At 47.1% G+C, this 22,315-nt stretch overlaps 1 protein-coding gene across 2 annotated transcripts in view; it reads right to left on the bottom strand.

Moving 5' to 3' along the window:
- Window positions 1–21,597: 21,597 nt before the first annotated feature.
- Window positions 21,598–22,315, bottom strand: part of Igf2bp1 (insulin like growth factor 2 mRNA binding protein 1) — a 42,310-nt gene continuing 41,592 nt past the window's right edge. For both annotated transcript variants that reach the window (XM_021176365.2, XM_085829240.1), the window contains exon 13: window positions 21,598–22,014. In XM_021176365.2, the coding sequence (XP_021032024.1) occupies window positions 21,922–22,014 (93 nt within the window). In that variant the 3' untranslated portion in view covers window positions 21,598–21,921. The remainder of the gene's footprint in view (window positions 22,015–22,315) is intronic.

The raw sequence follows: 22,315 nt of genomic DNA, 5'->3' as shown, positions 1-22,315 counted from the left end.
TTCCCTACCCACCCATTCCCATTCTTTTGGCCCTGGCATTCCCCTATATTGGGGCATATAAAGTTGGCAAGTCCAATGGGCCTCTCTTTACAGTGATGGCCGACTAGGCCATCTTTCCATACATATGCAGCTAGAGACAAGAGCTCCGGGGTACTGGTTAGTTCATCATGTTGTTCCAACTATAGGGTTGCAGATCCCTTTAGCTCCTTGGTTACTTTCTCTAGCTTCTCCATTGGGAGCCCTGTGATCCATCCAATAGCTGACTGTGAACATCCACTTCTGTGTTTGCTAGGCCCCGGCATAGTCTCACAAGAGACAGCTATATTTGGGTCCTTTCAGCAAAATCTTGCTAGTGTATGCAATGGTGTCAGCATTTGGAAGCTGATTATGGGATGGATCCCTGGATATGGCAGTCTCTAGATGGTCCATCCAAGAACTGACTTTTTAAAGAAACCAAAATTCTCACTACACACCATAAACTTGGCGCCACTGGACCCTTTGTCTGCCTCTCTCTCCGGTGCACACAGTCAGTCTCTTTCCTCTCTCTCTCTCTCTCTCTCTCTCTCTCTTTTATTTGAAGTAAGCATTTCTGGTTTCTTTGGAGACTCAGTTGGTCATATGATATTTTTCTGGAAGCTGTCTTACAAGAGGATGTTTTGCTAAGGACAGACAGGAGCTGTTATTCTGGAAGTGGCCTGGGGAAAGGGCACATGATGTTTTGCTGCAGCGGATGCTTGAGAGGAGGACACGTGATGTTTGGATGTATAACCCAGCAGACACTGGACGACACTCTGGCATTGGCTCACCTTGCTTTCTTTGCTGATCTTCAGCTTGTCATGACTTCGAAGAAAGAAACACACCGAAGAACTTCTGCAGGCGTTCCAGCTGCTTCTTGCTCTTCGTCGGACTCGTGCTGAGCTGTGGAGCCTTGGGGTTTCTTCTGGATCAAGCTGTTGCTGCTCATTAGAGTGGCCTGGACTGCTGACAACAAAGAACTGCTTCTAAACAGTCCACGTCCCTCTTGTCCTATTAACCATCTCCCTCCCCTACCTTTGGTTGGTGGGCTAGAAGGGAGGTTGAAGTGTTTGAAGAACCTTTATTAAAGTAGGTTTAGAAAAAGCTAAGCCTATACTTTTCCCCTTTGCTTGGCTCTTTAATTAGTGTGTAGCACAGGTGACCAAGCCTAGCCCGTAGGGCTGTGGGAGCCAACACATTTATCCTAAAACTCTGGTTACAACCCCAACATTAATAAACCAAGCTTCCAGCAAATGAACTTTTCTTTCCTCTCTTTTTAGATTTTATGTGCATGAGTATTTTGCCTGCATGTGAGTTTATCACATGTGTATCTGGGGCTTGTGGTAGTCAGAGTATCAGATCTCCTGGACTGGGAGTTAGAGATGCCTGTGAGCCTCCATGTGGGTGCTGGGAACTGAACCTAGGTCCTTTGCAATAGCAGTGCTCTGGGCGTGGTGGAACATGCCTTTAATTCCAACACTCAGGAGGCAGAGGCAGGAGAATCTCTGGAGTTTGAGGCCAGTTTGATCTACAGAGTGAGTTTCAGGACAGAGTTACACAGAGAAACACTGTCTCAGAGAGAGAAAAAAGCAACATGAGCTCTGAATTGCAGAGCCACCTCTCCAGATCTCTCTCTTTCTCTCTCTCTTTCTCTCTCTCTCTCTCTCTCTCTCTCCCTCCCTCCCTCCCTCCCTTCCTTCCTTCTCTTATTTTTGAGAGAGGGTTTCACTATGTAGCCCAGGCTAGCCCCAACACACAGTTCTACTTCCCTGCCTCCACCCTCATTCCAGGCACCAAGTTATAACCTACACTGTACCACAATGCCTACCTCAAAAAGAGAACCCTTGTGGGGTACACACACTTAAACCAAAGTACCTCACTTGTGCCAGTTAGTGTTGTATCATAACAAACTACTCCCAAACTTGGTGAGTTAAAACAAGTTTTCAGGGGCTGGTGAGATGGCTCAGAGGTTAAGAGTGCCGACTGGGGCTGGTGAGATGGCTCAGTGGGTAAGTGTAAGGAGCCGCCTTCACATTCGCCATTACAAGATGGCGCTGATGGCACTGACACCCGTGTTCCAAGTAGTAAACAAGCAAGCTGCGCATGTGCCGGGGTAGCTTTCCACGCCATGTGCTCTGCCTTTCCCGTGACGACAACTCCGGCTGATGGGCTGCAGCCAATCAGGGAGTGACACGTCCGAGGCGGAGGACAGTCCTCCATAAAAGGGAGGGGGCTTCGCCATATCTCTCTCTCTCTGGCTCTCTTCTCCACTGGCTCCTGATGGGGTAAGCAATAAAGTTTGTGCTGCAGAAGATTCCGGTTGCCCTGAGCGTGTTCTTACCAGGGGAACAAAAGCGGCGGGCAATAGGTAAGAGCACCCGATTGCTCTTCTGAAGGTCCAGAGTTCAAATCCCAGCAACCACATGGTGGCTCACAACCATCCGTAACGAGATCTGGCGCCCTCTTCTGGAGTGTCTGAGGACAGCTACAGTGTACTTACATATAATAAATAAATAAATCACTTCTAGGCGTGGCATCCTAGAAGTAAAATAAAAAAAAAAAAAGTGCCGACTGCTCTTCTAAAGGTCCTGAGTTCAAATCCCAGCAACCACATGGTGGCTCACAACCATCTGTAATGAAATCTGATGCCCTCTTCTGGAGTGTCTGAAGACAGCTACAGTGTACTTACATATAATAAATGAATAAATAAATAAATAAAAAACAAGTTTTCATCTCATGACTGACTGACTGCAAGATGCTTTTGGTTTGGGCTAAGCTGGGGCTGAGTCAGAATGATCTAGAAGTCTTATCCATGCCTTTCACGGTTGGCCTGCTGAGCAGTCTGAGGAAGGCTTCATTGGAATCGCTGAGATGGCTGCTCCATCTTGAAGTGTAAACTTAAGGGTTCTTTGGAAATTCAGTTGTGTCAGATGGTGTTTTCCTGAAGTGGACACAGCTGAAAGGCTAAGGCAGACTCGTGGAGGGACGTTTCACTGAAGCAGACACAGGAGAGAGGATGTTCTGATAAAACAAACATGTGAAAGAAAACAAGATAAAGGATTCTTTGCTAAGGATACACATGTACTGGTCTGTGTGATGGTTTGAACATGCTCATCCCAGGGAGTGGCAATTATTAGAAAGTGTGGCCCTGGGGCTGAAGAGATGGCTCAGAGGTTAAGAACACTAACTGCTCTTCCAAAGGTCCTGAGTTCAAATCCCAGAAACCACATGGTGGCTCACAACCACCTGTACAGCTACAGTGTACACATATACAATAAATAAATAAGTCTTTTCAAAAAGGAAAGTGTTGCCGGCATGGTGGTGCACGCCTTTAATCCCAGCACTCGGGAGGCAGAGGTAGGCGGACTTCTGAGTTCCAGAGCAGCCTGGTCTACAAAATGAGTTCCAGGACAGCCAGGGCTATACAGAGAAACCCTGTCTCGATGCCCCCCCCCAAAAAAAAGGAAAGTGTGGCCTTGTTGGAGGAAGTGTGTTGTGTCACTGTGTGTGTGTGTGTGGGGGGGGTTGGAAACCTTCTTCCTAGCTGCCTGAGGATGCCCAGTCTGTTCCTGGCTTCTTTCGGATGAAGATGTAGAACTCTCAGCTTCTCCTGCACCGTGCCAGCCTAGACGCTGCCATGCTCCCAGTTGATGACAATGGACTGAACCTCTGAACCTGAAAGCCAGCCCCAATTAAATGTTGTCATTTATAAGACTTGCCTTGGTCATGGTGTCTGTTCACAGCAGTAAAACCCTAACTAAGACAGTCTGCCTTACATTGTGTAGTTGAGCTGCAATTGTCAGAATGCCATAGAGAAACACACCAAAAAACTGGTGGTGTGTCTTGGCTTTCTGCCCACTTCCATGAACTCAGGCTGATTGGCAGAGTGATGTCAGCTGAGACAGACGCACATACTAAGGCAAGACCCATGGAGGACACGTGATATTTGGAGGCTATAAATAGAACCCTACAGATGGTGACAGGGAATGAGCTTGGCTTGTTTACGGAGCTAGCTGTGCAACACTTATTGGTCTTCAGTCTTCGCTCAGGGAGGCACAGCTGAGAACTTCTCCTGGCGTTCCTGTTGCCCCTGCTCCCCCCTGCTGACTTGTGCGGAGGCTGAGGCCTGGCTTTCTCTGCTGGGTAGTGTCACCAATGCTGATTCCTGTTTGTTAGCCCGACTCTACTGGACTGCTGGTGTATCCTTGCGAGTGGATCGAGGCACCGCTGTGGACCTGAGAACTGAACTGCCGATTTCCAGACAACACAGACTGGAGTTGCTCCAAAGAACCTTTCTAAACAGGCTCACTGCCCACCCCACTCCCACCCAGCCCTGTATCCTTTCTTGTCCACTGTCTCTGGTGGGTGGTAGGCTAAAAAAAAAAGGAAGGGTAAAGTATTTAAGAACCATCATTAAAGTAAGCCTTGAAAAACTTAAGCCAAATGGCCCCTCATCTTCCAACAGGTGTCTCAGGTGTCTTCACAAGATGGCTTTGAGAGATCAGCAGGAAAGGACACCCCAACTCAGACCAGCACTAGGAATTGAACCAGGCCTCCCCACCACGAGGCAAACATACTACTCTTTAACAAGCCTTTGGTTTGGTTGGTTTTTTTGGTGTGTGTGTGTGTGTTTTGTTTTGTCTTAAGACACAGTTTCTCGGGGGCTGGTGAGATGGCTCAGTGGGTAAGAGCACCCGACTGCTCTTCCGAAGGTCAGGAGTTCAAATCCCAGCAGGTTCATGTGGTTCATGGTGGCTCACAACCATCTGTAACAAGATCTGACTCCCTCTTCTGGAGTGTCTGAGGACAGCTACAGTGTACTTACATATAATAAATAAATAAATAAATCTTTAAAAAAAAAAAAAAAGACACAGTTTCTCTCTGTAGCCCTGTGTCTTGGAACTTGCTCTGTCGACCAGGCTAAACTGAATCTCAGAGACCAGCCTGCTCCTGCCTCCCAAGTGCCGCTGCCACCAGCTCCCTGACAAACCCTTCTGTCACTTAGCTAATGGAGAACAAGCCACCTGGCTAAACTCAATGAAAAGTGAGAGACAGATTCCAACTCCTGTGAACACTGTCACGGTCATAATGCAGAGGCGGCGTGAAGAACCGGTGGCCATTTCTGCAGTTTGCCACATGGCTTTAGGGCAGAGACTAAACAAAAGGTGGCTTTAGGGCAGAGACTAAACAAAAGGTGTGGTTATCACACACGTTTAAAGTGACATTTGAGAGGATTTAGGCGGTGCTGTAGGTCTGATCAACCAGACAAAAGGATTCCTAGCGTGATTAACTGTGTGGTCCAACAAAAGCCTGATATGCCTTTTGTTAAGCCCCGTATCTGATATCAAGTCTGGGGAGAAAGCGTGAAAGAGATGTAGGCATGCCTTTGGCCCATCAAACTGTCTGGCATCAAATGCACAGAACATACTCAGTTCTGAGAGTTATTCTGGCAAAGTGCCCCAACCTGCACTGAAAAAAGACTAACGATGTAAGCTTATCTCCAGGAAAGAAGCGGAAGGGGCTTAGCAGCCACACACAGAGCTCTCATTCCTCAGTGGCCTCTGCTAAAATCAGGCTTAGAAGCCGGGCGTGGTGACACACTCCTTAAATCCCAGCAGAGGCAGGCAGATTTCTGAGTTTGAGGCCAGCCTGGTCTACAAAGTGAGTTGCATGACAGCCAGGGCTATAAAGAGAAACCCTGTCTCGGAAAACCAAAAACAAACAAACAAACAAACAAAAACAGGCTTGGAGCCGGGCGTGGTGGCGCACGCCTTTAATCCCAGCACTCGGGAGGCAGAGGCAGGCGGATTTCGGAGTTCAAGGCCAGCCTGGTCTACAAAGTGAGTTCCAGGACAGCCAGGACTACACAGAGAAACCCTGTCTCAAAAAACCAAAAAAAAAAAAAAAAAAGTAATTTAGGAGTAGATCATGGTGGTGAACACCTTTAATCCCAGCACTCGGAAAACAGAAGCAGGCAGATCCCTGAGTTTGAAGCCAGCTTGATCTACAGAGCCAGTTCTAGGCCAGCCAGGGCTACACAGAAAACAAGAGAGAGACACAGAGAGAGAGACAGAGAGACAGAGAGAGAGAGAGAGACAGAGAGAGAGAGAATATGAGAATAGAAAGAAAATAAAGAATATGAAGAATATAAATATTTAGAAACAGACTTGGAAGTGAAGCAAGAATTTTCTTTATAGACACAGGATCTCACTATAAAGCCCTGGCTGGCCTGGAACTTTTTTTTTTTTTTTTTTTTTTTTTTTTTTTTTTTGGTTTTTCGAGACAGGGTTTCTCTGTATAGTCCTGGCTGTCCTGGAACTCACTTTGTAGACCAGGCTGGCCTCGAACTCAGAAATCCGCCTGCCTCTGCCTCCCAAGTGCTGGGATTAAAGGCGTGCGCCACTACGCCCGGCTCTGGCCTGGAACTTTTATGCCAATCAGGCTAGCCTCTAGTTCACAGAGATCCACCTGCCCCAAGTGCTAGGATTAAAGGCATGTACAACTAAGAGAAGCTTTTTAATTTTTTTATTTATGTATGTATTTTATGTATATGAGTTCTCTATTTGCATAAATGCCTGCACTCCACAAGAGACATTTGATCCCATTATAAGACAGTTGTGAGCCATCTTATGGTTGCTGGGAACTGAACTCAGGACATCTGGAAGAGCAGCTGGTATGCTTAACCTCTGAGCCATCTCTCCAGCCCCTCTTTTAGCAATAGCTTTTTCTTTCGAATGCTGCCCAAGGCCGGGGCAAGCTTTTCCTGACACTCTAGACTTTCCAACGTGTTCTTCCAACACCGTTTTTGCCCATGCAGCTGTCTGACTGCCGTGTAGCCAGCTTGCTGGCCTTTGTTGCTGAATATTTTAACTTTCTTGAACTATAACTCAAAAGGCATGGCTTTTGTCTTCTTCTTCATCTCCCAACTCTGTGGTCTTTGATTTTCTCAGCCCTACTTTGAATGATGGTTCTTTTTTTTTTTTTTTTTTTGGTTTTTCGAGACAGGGTTTCTCTGTATAGCCCTGGCTGTCCTGGAACTCACTCTGTAGACCAGGCTGGCCTCGAACTCAGAAATCCGCCTGCCTCTGCCTCCCGAGTGCTGGGATTAAAGGCGTGCGCCACCACGCCCGGCTGGAATGATGGTTCTTAAATGCTTTAACTTCCCTGCTAGCCCAGCACCTACAAGAGGTGGTAGAAAAGAAAGGTTATTAGGATATGGGGGAACTGGACCTGTTTAGAAATGGTTCTTTGGAGCAAATCCCATCTGCATGGTCAGGAAATCAGCAGTTCAGTTCACACAGGTCAACAGCAGCAGCTCAATCCACTTCCCTGGTACACCAGCAGTCCAGTTGAGTGGTGTTGGGATAGCAGCAGCAGCAGCTGCCATCACTCTGCCAATTGGCCAGAGTCTGAGGAAGCAGGAAGAAGCCAAAGCATGCCACCTGGAGTTTTTCTGGTGCATTTCTCTATGGAGTCATGACAATTGGAGCTCAGCTATGCATTCTAAGGCAGACTAATACATGTGTGTCGTTAGCAAAGAACCCTTCATCATGTGTCCCTTCACGTGCCTGCTTTAGCAGAGCATCCTCTCCCCCGTGTCTGCCGCAGTGAAACACTCCTTCAGGAGTCTGCCTTAGCCTTTCACCTGTGTCCACTTCAGGAAAACACCCCTTCGTGTGTTTGCCCCAGCAAAACACCATCCAACACAGCTGACTCTCCACAGAAAGTAGAAGTTTCCACTTCACATCTCTCATTCAAATTCACAGCTCCCTGCCTATTTCTGAAACTCTACTATGCTTGTCCTCAAGCAGGCCCGTGAGACACTCAGTGGATAAAGTCCCCTGCTAACCAAGCCGGATGACCTAATTTGGTCTCTGTGACTCACACGGTGGCAGGAGAGAATTGAATCCTGCAAGCTGTTCTTGGACCTCCGTGGTGCACTGTGAGATATGTGTATATAAAAATTTTAAATGTAATTCCTTTTTAAAAAATTGTCATCAACGGGCTGGAGAACTGGCTCAGTGGTCAAGAGCACTGGCCGCTTTGCCAAAGGACCCAGTTTTGGTTTCCCAGTATCCATATGGCAGATCACGCAGCCCATCCCGGCCTACATGCATATGATAACCATATATATGCTCAGACTCCCACAACATATACATACAAAGTAAAAATAAGATAAATCTTTAAAAATAAGCCAGGCATGGTGGCAAATGCCCTTGATTTCAGTACTTGGGAGGTGATCTGTGAGCTTGGTGACAGCCTGGTCTGCCTCGTGGATTCCAGGCCAACCCAGGGGACAAAGTGAGACCCTGTCTCAAAACAAACGGGGGAAGTTACCTGCTTCTGAGTAACTCAGGAAAGCAAGCAGGTTTTGCAGTGCTGCCCTATGGGATCTGAAGGTGTATGTGGAGGAGCTTCAGGGGAAGCCAAGTTCATTATCCCACTAATGGGATAACTAGGCCTCCCTTCTCTAGAGCATGTGTCCTAGTTAGGGTTACTATAGTGCCATACACCATTACCAGAAGCAAGCTGAAGAAGAAAGGGTTTATTTGACTTATACTTCCATCTCACTGTTCATCACTGAAGAAAGTCAGGACAGGAGCTCAAACATGGCAGGATCCTGGAGGCAGAAGCTGATATAGCAGCAATGGGGGCTGCTTACTGGCTTGCTCCCCATGGCTTGGTCAGCCTCTTTTTTCTTTCTTTCTCTCTTTCTTTTGCTCTTTCCTTCTTTCTTTTTCTTTCTTTCTCTTTGTTTCCTTTCTTCCTTCACTTCCTTCCCTTTTGTTTTTGTTTTTCGAGACAGGGTTTCTCTGTGTAGCCCTGACTATCCTGGAACTCACTCTGTAGACCAGGCTGGCCTGGAACTCAGAAATCCACCTGCCTTTGCCTCCCAAGTGCTGGGATTAAAGGCGTGCACCACCATGCCCGGCTTTTCAGGTTTCTTGAAAGAGTGAACTCCTGGCTATATAATTGAGAGACCCATTTGAACATATATATATATATATATATACACACACATATATATATATATACACATACATATATACATACACACATATACATACATACATATATATACAGTTATATAGATAGTTATATAGTTATATATACATATAGTTATATTTTATAAGTGTTTGTCTTCTTGTATGCATGTGTACTACATGAATGCCCGAGCCCAGGTTCTATTCTTTTAGCTGATAGGAAGTAACCCTACTTCAATGGACCTCAGCAGAGTCTGGATACCTCCACCTAGGATCTAGAGCTGGAGTTACAGGCAGTTGTGGGAAGCTTAACCTGGATCCTGGATGTTGAGAATCAAACTCAGATTTTCAGATGTTGAGACATCTCTCCAACCCCTCTAGTGTGCGTGCGTGTGTGTGTGTGTGTGTGTGTGTTTGTTAAGATTTATTTATTTATTTTATGTATATGAGTACACTGTAGCTGTCTTAAGACATACCAGAAGAGGGCATCATATCTCTTTATAGATGGTTGTGAGCCACCATGTGGTTGCTAGGAATTGAACTCAGGACCTCTGGAAGAGCAATTAGTGCTCTTAACAGCTGAGCCATCTCACCAGCATGTGTGTGTGTGTCTTGAAATAAGGTTTCAGGCAACCCAGACTAGCTTCAAATTCTCTTTGTAACTGCCTTGAATTCTTTTTTTTTTTTTTTTTTTTTTTGGTTTTTTGAGACAGGGTTTCTCTTTATAGCTCTGGCTGTCCTGGAGCTCACTTTGTAGACCAGGTTGGCCTCGAACTCAGAAATCCGCCTGCCTCTGCCTCCCGAGTGCTGGGATTAAAGGCGTGCGCCACCACGCCCGGCACGAATTCTTGATCCTCATATCCTGAGTGCTGATTGTACAGGTATGATCACCTGTACCGCCACAGGATTTTGTGGTGATTGGGATGGTATCCAGGCTTTGTGCATTCTGGATAAACACTCTATCAATTGAGCTGTATTCTTGGACTCAGCTACTACTACTATTATTACACTTTCCCCCTCAACTTATGTTTTTCTGAATTGCTATGGCTATAAACTGTAAAATGCTGTGAAAATCTTTGGGTTTTCGTTAGGTTTAACTTTGTGGTACTGTGGTACCAGGGGTCTGCGCGTGCTGAGCAAGCCTGTTCACTTGCTGCACCATCAGAAAGGCCTTTTCCCCCCGGCTGTCACCCGGCTGTCACGTGTTTTGATTTTCCTAGAGAGTTCCTGGAGATTTAATGATACACAATTGTTCTAGGTTTGCATTTTTAACTCTTTAATAGCTACTAGTTATCTCTTTTCTTTTTTGGGGGGCGGGGGAGGGGAGGGCGGAGGTGGCTTTTTTTTCTTTTTCCTTTTTAAGAATGTATTTATTATATGTAAATACATTGTAGCTGCCTTTAGACACCAGAAGAGGGCTTCATATGTTACTACGGATGGTTGTGAGCCACCATGTGGTTACTGGGATTTGAACTCAGAACCTCCTGAAGAGCAATTAGTGCTCTTACCTGCTGAGCCATCTCATCAGCCCCGGAAGTGCCTTTTCAAGTCAGGGTTTCTCTGTGTAGCCCTGGCTGGCTTTGAACTCTCTGAGGTCCTCCTGCCTCTGCCTCCCGAGTGCTGGGACCAAAGGTGTGCATCATCACGCCCAGCCAGTATCTCCACTCTCTTCTTCAATTTGTTTATGAGTTTGCTTCTTTTTTTTTTAAGATTTTTTTTTTTTTTTTTTTTTTTTTGGTTTTTCGAGACAGGGTTTCTCTGTGTAGCCCTGGCTGTCCTGGAACTCACTTTGTAGACCAGGCTGGCCTCGAACTCAGAAATCCGCCTGCCTCTGCCTCCTGAGTGCTGGGATTAAAGGACGCCCGGCTTTTTTTTCTTTTTTAATGTATATGAGTACACTGTAGCTGTACAGATGCTTGTGAGCTATCATGTGGTTGCTGGGAATTGAACTCAGGACCTCTGCTCACTCTGGCCCACAAAATATTTATTATTATATGTAAGTACACTTTAGCTGTCTTCAGGCACACCAGAAGAGGCCGTCAGGTCTCGTTACAGATGGTTATGAGCCACCATGTGGTTGCTGGGATTTGAACTCAGGACCCTTGGAAGAGCAGTTAGTGATCTTAACCGCTGAGCCATCTCTCCAGCCCTTGAGTTTGCTTCTTAACGACTATGATTTCTTACTATCCTGGTAACAATTTACAGGTGTATAAGAATTTTTAAGATAAGTGTACGAATGTTCTGTTTATTTGTGTGTATGTGTGCCACCTATGGGCAGTGCCCAAAGAGCTCAGAAGAGGGTGTCAGATTCCTGGGGATTGGAATTACAGATGTTTGTACATGGCCATGTGAGTACAAGGAACTGTGGTCTCTCTTCCCCCACCTGTTTGAACCTGCTTGCTCAAGGGTGGAGTTTTCTGCTCATTCGTTCTGCCATGCCCACTGCTGGACCCTGTCGGCTTTGCTGCTTGGAGGCACACACGTGTTCGTCCTGCTACTGGACCCCGAGTTACTTGGCGGGAAATTGGGATCCCTCCCCCTTCCTTTATAAGTAAATGTTGGAATTAGTAAAGGGGGGCCTTGAACATGGAATCGTCTTGGCCCCATTCTTTCTCCCGCCCCGTCTAGCTTCCTCTCTTTTCAGCTCGAACTGCCATTCTCAGTTGAACTGTTCGAGTTGTGGACTGCGGGTGGGCCGCAACAAGGAACCAAACCTGGGGTCTCTGCAAGAGAAGCAAGTGCTCTTAGCAAGGGAGCCATCTCTCCAGACTCAAGGATGTGCAAACTGTGCATCCCTGTCATTGAACCCCAAGTCTCAGATGTGCTAGGAGAGAGCTCTATTACTAGCAAGTTTTAATTCTCTTTCTTTCTTTTTTAAAGAAGATTTACTTATTTATTTTATGTATATGAGTACACTGTCGCTGTCTCCAGACACACCAGAAGAGGGCATCGGATCCCATTGCAGATGGTTGTGAACCACCATGTGGTTTCTAGGAATTGAACCCAGGACCTCTGGAAGAATAGTCAATGCTCTTAACCACCCAGCCATTTGTCCAGCCCTTAATTTATTTATTTTTAATTAAACGTATTTATTTATTTTATGTATGTTAGTACAGTGTAGCTGTACAGATGGCTGTGAGCTCACTCTGGTCAACCCCATTTGCTCCAGTCACCCCCACTTGCTCCAGTTAACTCCACTTGCTCAGTAGCAGTCCCTTCTCACTCTGGCCCAAAGATTTATTTATTATTATACATAAGTACACTGTAGCTGTCTCCAGACGTGCCAGAAGAGGGCATCAGATCTCATTATGGGTGGTTGTGAGCTGAGATTTGAACTCAGGACCTTCTGAAAAGCAGTCAATGCTCTTACCCACCTCACCAGTCCCTTTCTTTTCTTTCTTTCTTTCGTTCGTTCGTTCGTTCTTTCTTTCTTTCTTTCTTTCCCTTTTCCTTTTCCTTTTTTTTTTTTGGTTTTTCGAGACAGGGTTTCTCTGTGTAGCCTGGCTGTCCTGGAACTCACTCTGCAGACCAGGCTGGTCTCGAACTCAGAAATCCACCTGCCTCTCTGCCTCCCGAGTGCTGGGACTAAAGGCGTGCGCCACTACGCCCGGCACCAGAACCATTCTTATAGAATTAATCATTTCTTCAGGTCAAACAACTCAAAGTGATTGCATTAAGTATCAGTGGTTACCATTTTCTAAATATAGAAACAAGTCTACAAATGTACCTACCTTTCCTTAAGAATTGTGTGAGAGGGACGCATGCACTCGCCATAGCTCATGGGTGAAAGGCAGGGCACAGCTTTGTGCCTTTAGTTCTCGCTTTCTAAATAAAAACAAAAGGATTACATGCTTTTTCATTTGTTTCTATTGTAGGTGTAAGAATGTTTTGCCTGGTTGTGTCCTAAGTACTGTCGTACTATGTACATGCAATGGCCTTGGCAGCCACAAGAAATCACCTGGGTGGTTGTGAGCCACCGTGTGGGTGCTGGGAAATATACTAAGGTCCTTGACAAGAGCAGTACACCCTCTTAAGCACTGAGCAATGGCCCCTCCTTCTGCTTTTATGTGGGTTCAAGTTGCCAAGCTTACATGCAAAGCAAGAAGTGTTTTTACCTGCTGGGTCACCTAACTGGCTCCTACATCAGCGGATCTCTGAAGACAGCTTTGGTGGCATGGCCACCCAGCCTTGACACAAAATATCCTCCTTCTGTACTTTCCTGTCACTTTACTGATTAGCATAGTAAAGGTGAAGTCACAGGGACCCTGTACTTCAAGAAAAGAAGCTGGATGTGGTGGCTCAAAGCCTGGAGTCCCAGCACTCCAGTGTCAGAGATGGGTAGATCTCTCAAAAGTTTGAGGCCAGCTTCGTCTACATGATGGATTCTAGGACAGCCAGAACTAAATAAAATAGACCCTGCTCAAAAAAAAAATTGTGTGTGTGTGTGTGAGAGAGAAATGTGGGTCAGTAATAGATGTGTGTGTAGCATGCCCAAAGCCCAGGGTTTGAACCCCAGAACCAAAAAGATCGGGGGAAAGAGGGGATAATCCACCTGGTACAACCAGGTACTTGACACAACTCGGGTCTACAAATGAGGTTGGTCAGTGAAAGCAAGCTTTGGCACATTTCCTCAGATACCATGGTCTGAATGAGAATGGCCCCCCAGGCTCATGTTTGAATACTCTGTCACCAGAGCATAGAACTGTTTGAGACAGATTATTAGGATTAGCAGGCGTCACCAGGATGGGCTATGAGGTTTCAAAGCCCCATGCCCAGCCGTCTTTCTTTCTCTTCCTGCCTGGGGATCCGGATACAAAGCTCGTAGCTACCGCTCTAGCACCTTATCTGTCTGCTTTCTGCCACGGTGTTCACAGACGAAATTGTACAAAAAAATTGTACAGAATTAAAGGTGATCTTGTTTTCTTTTTTTCTTGACTGGGTTTCTCTGTATAGTCCTGGCTGTCCTGGAACTCACTCTGTAGACCAGGCTGGTCTCGAACTCAGAAATCCACCTGCCTCTGCCTCCCTAGTGCTGGGATTAAAGGCGTGCACCACCAACGCCCGCCCAGCTTTTGCAATCTTTTTTTTTTTCCCACTGTTATGAATCCTAAAGCAACTCTGTATTTTCTGATGGTCTTAGGCGACGCCTGGGAAAGGGTAGTTTGACCAATCCAGGGGTCGAGGTCCACAAATTGACAACTTGTGTGTTAGCCCTTCCTGCCAGGATCTCAGGTAACAACTGCCCTCCAGAGCCGAGAGTGCATTTCTCACTGTGTAGTTCAAGTTTCTGTGTAGACCAGGCTGTCTTCACACTCTGCCATCTGCCTCCCAAGGGATAGGATCAAAAGGCCACCATGCCTGGCCATTTCTCATTCTTTAAGGCTTAGGATTTAACTCAAACTTAAGAAGCCAAGACCTCGCCAGGTGTGCTATTATGTACTCAAAATGCCAACAGTGAAGACTAAGTAAGAGCCAGCCCGGGTGTGGAGTGAGAGCCTGGTGTGGGCGGGGGAACATCTGTAATCTAGCACTTGAGAGGCAGAGGTAGCGGGATCTATAAAATTCAAGACCAACTTGACTATTCAGTGAGACTAGCAAAGGGGCCAGAATGGCCTGGTGACAGTTCTTACAGTCCTGTAATGGGTAATTATGGTCTCATCCTGCCTTTGCAGAAGAACTGGTCACAAATGCGCCAGAAAGCATCTTGCTGGAACAGGAAGTTGATCAGTAGACCTCAGAGAAACCCAGAAAAGGCTTACCTACCTTCCAGGACAAATCAATGGTTCCCACATCTAAGTCAAGCCAACTCCCCCTTTGGTGGCCTCAAGGCCCTCACAGCTAAGGGTTGAAAACCACTGAGTTTTTATGTGGCCAATGATGGTTGAGCCCAGAAACTATGGCCCAGGCAATAAAAACAGACTTGGAGCTCTACGCTATAGATGGCAATATTTTTTTTTTTTTTTTGTGGTTTTTCGAGACAGGGTTTCTCTGTACAGCCCTGGCTGTCCTGGCACTCACTTTGTAGACCAGGTTGGCCTCGAACTCAGAAATCCGCCTGCCTCTGCCTCCCGAGTGCTGGGATAGATGGCAATATTTTTGTTGGAGTTTGCCAACTAAGAAACTGTGGTAAGAACAAAGAGGAGGAGCCACTCTCTTAGACAGGAGAGCATGGGAAATCCTTCAAAGACACAACATTGCAGACCAGGTTTGAAACACAAGGGAAATGGCTGCCGGGTGGGTTTGCTGGCCAGGCTGATGTACAGTTTTTTGATGTACATCAAAAACCAAACGGGAAAAAAGGTGAGTTATTAGCTGCCTTTATTCCTGTAATACATGACAAAACAACTTAGTAACTCAGTGTTCTAGGCGTATCAATGCAAAGGCATGGCAGAGCAGAGCTGCACCTCATGACAGGGAGAGCAGAGGCAACCTGTGCTGAGCATCCTATCCCAGCCCAGCCTAGAGAGGGGGTTCAGGCCAATCTCCCCGCTCCTCCTGGCAACCCTCTGGGACTCTTTTTCCTAGCTAAGCTCTCTCCTCATCCCAAGCACCCAAGCTCCCCAACTCCCAGAAGCACAGACAGACTCAGCTTTCAATATAAGTTTCCTTTTATTTTGAGACTGAAAACAGTGGAATGAGATTGCTTTGTGGCTGAAACAGCTTTTGCCCGGAAGGGACCCCCGGGAGTGTTCGTTCATCCATTCAATAAACAAACTTGCCAAGTCCGAGCCCATTGCCCCTCCCCCAGCTTCAAGAACAGAGAAGGGAGGGAGGAAGGCACAATCAAATTCAGGGTCAGGATGGCCGGCAGAGTTCTGGTAAAATACAATCCCAAAGTTGTCGCAATTACAGAGTCTAACAGTCACAAGCAGCAGGCCCCCCCCAATGCCTCCCAGATATCCACTCAGAAAAATAAAGCCCTCCCCGGAAGCCATGTCCTCGGACTGCCTATCAACCCAATCTGCCTGAGGGGAATGGGCTCTTCTCATTTAACTCTGGTTTCGGAGAACAGAATCAAGATTTCTGAAGAGAAGGGAGACTCCAAATGGTGGTAAAAGGTATTTATTCATCATGCAAATTTATAATCTGCTTAAATTCATTTCCAATGAGCTTATAAGCAGTGGTTCACATAAAACTGTGGTCACATAAGGTTCCCTAACCACCTGCCGAGGCCAGAAGCACCCCTGCCCAGTGCTCCTGTTTGAGATGTCCAGGTCACCTGGCCAGAGTTGTGACAGGAAGCACAGGTGAGTCTCACTGGCACTCCTTGGGGTAGGGATGTGACCAGCCAAGGAGCTCACTGGGAAAGCTGTATCACTATGTGATATGTGACAACTGCCAAAGAGGAAACCATATGCATGGGGGAAAACAGTGTAGGAAATTAATCCCATGGTTATTGGAAATTGTCTCCCTCCCTTAAAAGAAAAAAATTTTTTTTGGTTTTTATTTTTTTTTAAGATTTTTTGGAAAGTATTTTTAAGGTAATATTTTTTCCTTTGGAAAAAGAAACCTTTCCCCCCCCCTAACCTAAGCAAGTGGAGTTGCCACTACCTAAATTTCTCTATATTGTTTTGCTAAGAGGTAGATTAAAACCAAAAGTGAAACGGGCTTCTATAAGGAGGTCATTTAGGGGTGGGGAGGGCTAGGGCACCTGACGGTGGTCAACTACAAAGGTGGCCTGAGCGAGCCTGGTAGACTGGACCAGGCCCCAGGGCGGAAGGATCCTGCTCTATCTCAGAGCCACCGTACCCACCCCCACACCTCCCGAGGGGACTCAGTGGAGGCAGAGGATCTTGAAGAAACCCTGTTGAAGAGGCCCCAGTTCCCAACCTAGGAGCTGACTAGGGGTTTCCAGGCGGGCCCCAGAACCACCCTCCATCCAGCTCTCTAAGGAGCCCATTCCTTTCCTCACCCACAGGTCCATCAAGCTTAAGCAGGCAGGAGGGGAAGGAGCTGGAGTGAAGGGGTGAGAGAGCGGGTGAGGAGAGCAGAAAAGGGGATGGGGTGTGTGTGTGGGGGGAGGGGACACGAGATGACGGAACCCTGCCAACCCGACCAATGTGAGTGGGGACCTGGGCAGGCCTGCCCGATCCCCATGACAAACCTAGTGTGGCATAAGCCAAAACTCTCTCCTGGCTGGGATTCATGCCCAAGGCATGAGTCCTTGCCCTCATCTCCAATCTTACTGTGAGGACTGAGGTAGTTCATCCATTTATACTCGTAGTATTCATCATCTGTGATTATGAAAAACACACACTCCAGGAGCATCCTGCTATTTAAGAAAAACAAATTCTCTTCTTTTGTCAGTCCATAGTCAACCATTTGAGGGCATCCATAATGATACCATATCAGGCCGTGCAGGGCTGAGGCTTTGGCCTAGCCTCTAGACCCCTGAAGCATGTGGCCTGACCCGGATCTTGAACCCTCACTGAGATGTATCCAAAGGAAAGAAACATGGCGTTTCAGCTGGCATTACTCTATGTCTGAATACAAGAGGAACATTCTGCACCTAAACCATTGAGTATCTGGAAGGAAAATGGCTTTTACATCCCCTGGCATTGATGAGGGGATCTCTTCAATCTTCCTGCAATGTCCTGCCAAGCTGGTCTCCTTCTATTGGTTTTCAACAAACAGGCAAAAACAGTTGTGTGGTCTGAATGGCAAAGCCACTAGGATCTCCCCCAGGAACACTTAGGAAAAGGAAAGGCGACCTCGTCCCGAGAGAGGGGAGAAGAGTTGCCTAAATCGACAGCTCCTCCTGGGGCTCAGTTAGGCTTGGCGCCCTCTGGGGCTGAGGTAGTTAGTAGCACTGCTGGTTCCCAGTTTGGCAGAGGGTGTCTGGGAAGGGAGGAGGGGAAGGCACCCTTGAGAGCTAACTGAGGCCCCTCCTCACTGCCAGTCTGCCAGGCCTGAAGGGAACTCCACGGTGCCATCTCTGCAGTGGGGACAGGGGAGGAGAGCAGTCCCACAGGGAGCCCAAGATTCCCTCCTTCCCCAAAGTGCAACAGGGAGCCAAAGGACCCCCCTTTTCCCTGTTCCCTAGCCCTGGGCAAGCACCACACCCAAATCCCCAAGGAACTTAACAAGAGTGGTACTTGTCTTTAGTGTAGTCTCCAGGACCCTCCCCCTCACAGACAGGCCTAGGAGATGTAGAAAGATGGCCGGCCACTGCTTTGTCTTAGAAACAGCCTCTCAGCCTCTGTCTGTCTGTCTGTCTGTCTGTCTTTGGCACAAAGGAAAACGGACACACAGAACCAACCGGAACATCCTGTTCCAGCATCCTCGGGGTTTTGACATAGTGTCTCCAGCCAATAGCGAGGCAGGAGTTTTCCCCAAAAGTGGAGAGCTCAGGGAAATGAAAGACAGAAAGGGCCAGAAAGAGTCAAAGGCCACACGACTTCCCTCGTACCTAGACCCCCATCCAGCAACTAAGTCCACAAACTGCAAAAGGCAACCAGACCCCAGAGGGGGTTAAAGCCACTGTGATGGTGTAAGTGGCAGATGCAGCTTCAAAGTCAGTCAGTGAGTCAAACCATTTGGCTTTTTATGTGTTTCCAAGAATTTAAAAAATAGACCCAAGAGATGATCCTTTCATTCATAAAAATATGTGTGTAGTGCACACACACACACACCTCTATACATATACCTTTGAGCACAGAAGCAGTTTCTTTTAAAGGTTGCTTTTCTCAACTGTCCAAATATCCCAAGTGCTTTTTGTAATAATTTGCCGTCTTACCTAGGACAGGGTTGGAAAAAAAAAAAAAAAAAGAGGTGACAAGCAGGATAAGGAGCTGCCCTAAGATCTGGCCTTTGAGTCACCAGACAACCCAAATAAGCCAGGCTTTCCCTTCCTGCTGACCTCTGCCCCTAGTCCATATTCTTACTTTCACAATCTTGCTGCTGGGCAAGTCCAGCCATGAGTGGAACCTTGCCTAGGCCACGTAAGTTTTCAGGTCCCTTGTCACATGTTCTGATCTCTTCTGGAGCTCAATCAGCTAACGGGAAGGACTTGGACTTAAGGTGTGAAGGGGGCAGGTCCCCAAGGAACAGATGCTCCAGCAATCTCATTCCAGGCACTGTGGGATCCCCCCATGGTCACTTGAACCAGGTATCAAAGCATGCTTGCTGTAAGAAATCCACTTGAAATCACTAAATGGCCGATGTCTGAACATTGTCTGCTCTGTATGGGAACAAAGCACATAGAGCCAGGTGGGAAGCTTGATTCTACTGGCCTGTTACATGCTGATGACTCTGTTTCTCTCTTTGGACTAAATGGTCTGGAGCCTATGAGGGGCTGTGGCTGTGATGGGGACCAAGTGGTAAGACCCTGTCCCAACCACACTCAGCATTTCCTCTTCTTCCTCTTGGCTACCCACCACTCTAAAACCAAGAATGCCCTAACAGGTCCACTTTTAGAATGAAGCAGATCAACCTAAGGAGACGGGGAGGGCAGTTATGGAGGATCCACTGGCTTTGTGGTCTATGCAGAATGACACAGACAAGAACAAGGTGGGGTGGGAATGAAACAATAACCAAAAAATCATCAGGAAAAGCACTGTAATGACAAACCAGGTGGCCCGATGGTAACAGAGTGGCCTTGTCTTTCTCCCATAAATGGAGTCTTGGCTCCCATATTTTTAAAGAAATACAGGTTTCTTTTAAAACAGTATATTTTTTAGTTATTATTTCTTTCCTCGATAAAACGGAGGCAATATCATAAAATAACAGCACCGCTGGTGGGAACACCCGGCTAAGGTACTGTCTCACCAGAGGAGAGGAGGGGTGCCCACAGTTTGGCCCCCAAGGGTTAAAGCTCTGCTAGATCTTAAATCCTCCTTCAAGGTCAGAGACTAGAACCCAGGGAGGACCTGGGCCCCTTGGAGTTTTTCACTTCACCATGGCCTCCCTTCCCTGGATCCAGCCCCCAACCCCCACCTTCCCCCCCACAGGGCCTTTTCTCCACAGAGCTCCGAAAGAGTTACTGGCTCATGTTTTAAGAAATTATGAAACATAACTTTCTCATTTTTTCTTTTCATTAAAAAAATAAAATATTCAAGACTATCAGCTTCTCTTTTGCTTCGCTTTTCTTTTTTTTATATAAAATATCAGCAAGCCGCAAAAAAAAAAAATAAAAAAAGAAAAAAAAAAAAGAAAAAGAAAAACCAGGATTTAGGGAACAAAAGGAAAACCATTGCTGAGGTAACTTCACACCTTGAGGTAGTTTACTTCGCACAGCACTGCCTGACTCCGCTCACATGTCACGGTAGCTTTGTCACTGTTGTCCTTGCAATGTCAGGAAGCGGGACCCCGAGCACAAGGCAGAGAGGCCTTCCTTTCTTCCCAGCACACTTGACAGCATTGTCCAGGGTAGCTAAAGTGCATCACCTGGCTAATATGCATTACAGTCAGTACAGGATCAGGAGGGAGGCCGAGCCTCACTTAACTGATGGCCGCTGCCCTCCACAAGGGTTAACTTCCAACAGGATCTCAGTGAGCCTGGTAAATTAATAAATGAAGTGTGCTCACCCCTTTGTGCATAATGCGGCTGGTACTCTGCTTTGTTTTCAGGCACACCTTTCATAGTAACAATGACATTCACGGAGGCATAAGCAGTCAGTTAAATACTCCTCTAGATAAAAACAGAAGCAACATTCTCCAATTTACTAAGTTTGTCAGATGACGGACTAAATGTTAAGCTTTATCAGGAGCTCAGGGTTGGGTTGTAGTCCGACCACCACAAGGGAACAGTGCCGTGGTGGGGACACACCGCAACACCTGCCTCAGCCCTTGTAAAAGCACACGGGTGGAGCGAGAGCACCTTTGGGCCACTCAACTCCTCCCAGAACCAAGACTTTACCAAAGGGAGCTCATACCCCCTTCCCAGAGCTCATATATCCCATCATTAAAATAGACTTTAAAAAAATATAAAATCCGCCTGAGAGAGAATGGTGGGAATCAGGGACCGTGGTCAGCCCTACCCTGAAGCATGCAGCACCACTCCCCTGTACCAGGGCACCGTGCAGGACTCCCAGGGTTACAGGGGCGTAAGTGAGGTGGGGAAGCCCCAGCTGGCCAGCCGGGAGGAATTTCTGCTGTGCCAATTTTTTAAGATCTGCAAGAGCTCAGCCATAAGGCATGCTTTTTTTCTTTTTGTGATGCCAAGGATAGAAGCCAGGGCCTCGTCCGTGCTGGGCAAGCACTGTGCCCGGCGAGCTCTATCCTTAGCCCAAGGACTCCTTTTAAACGTGGATCGGTACATACTGTAATTATTAACTCTCTCCTTTATATCTTGCTGTTCCCAGTGGTTGGTTAAGGAAGAATCAGAATTAAAACTATCCAGGATAGGGCTCTCCAGAGTTAATATTGTAAACAAAGCTGTGTTCTAGCCCTCCTCCCGCCCCTCCCCCACCCCAGACAATACTGAAACAGTGTGAATGGATCCAGGAAGAGGTAAGTTACTGGTCAGGACGTTAAGAATGGGAGGAATTTTCGTGAATTAACCAAGAAGGTTAGAAAGATTTGGAGGGGTTAAGAAACAAACCATCCTTTGAGGTTTTATAAAACCTGAAGGAAATTTTATTTCTCTTCCCCACTGGGATCTGACCCATCCTTCCATGGAGGCTGGAGAACTTCAAGACAATCCACGTTTAAAAGCAACCCAAGCTATGATTGCAATGGTGATATTCCAAGGGGTGGGCTGTGGCCAGCTGGCTCAATTGGGGGCGAGAGATCAGGATTCCTCACTGGAACATTTTTCTCAAGACAGTGTGCAAACCTGATCTCCAGCCAGGCCCAAATGCCCTGATTCCCACTCATTCTCAGGCCTGCTGGGAAGAGCACACCGGCCCTCCACCTCCACCCGCCCTCCGGTTCTGTGTTCCTCCTGCTGATCTTGGAGCCAATGGGACAGGAAGGGGCGGGGTCACTTCCTCCGAGCCTGGGCCAGGTTGCTCTGTCCCTTCTGGTGCTGTTGCTTAACTTGAGCCAGGATGTCTCGGATCTTCCGCTGAGCCATCTGCATTAAGAACAGGCAGGTGAGGTCCTCCAAAGGGAGAAGCTATGCATACCAGCAACAAATGGCATTTGCAACTCAACAGACTATTAAATAGAGGGAGATCTGAGGAAGGGTGTGTGTGTGTGTGTGTGTGTGTGTGTGTGTCTGTCCGTCTGCCCGCCCATCCATTCAAGGGAGAGTTGACCCTCTGACATGCTACTGAAGCTGAAATGCAGCTTCATGATATCCCAGTTACAAATTAGAAGGCACTACTTCAAACTGCTATGGAGAGAAACTGCAGACAAGAGAGGAAGATGCCCAG

The sequence above is a fragment of the Mus caroli genome, unplaced genomic scaffold, assembly GCF_978045245.1.
Source record: "Mus caroli unplaced genomic scaffold, Mus_caroli_1 scaffold_13, whole genome shotgun sequence".
NCBI classification, from domain to species: Eukaryota; Metazoa; Chordata; class Mammalia; order Rodentia; family Muridae; genus Mus; species Mus caroli.
The sequence above is the reverse complement of the archived record's forward strand: the minus strand, read 5'-3'. Positions and strand labels throughout refer to the sequence as shown.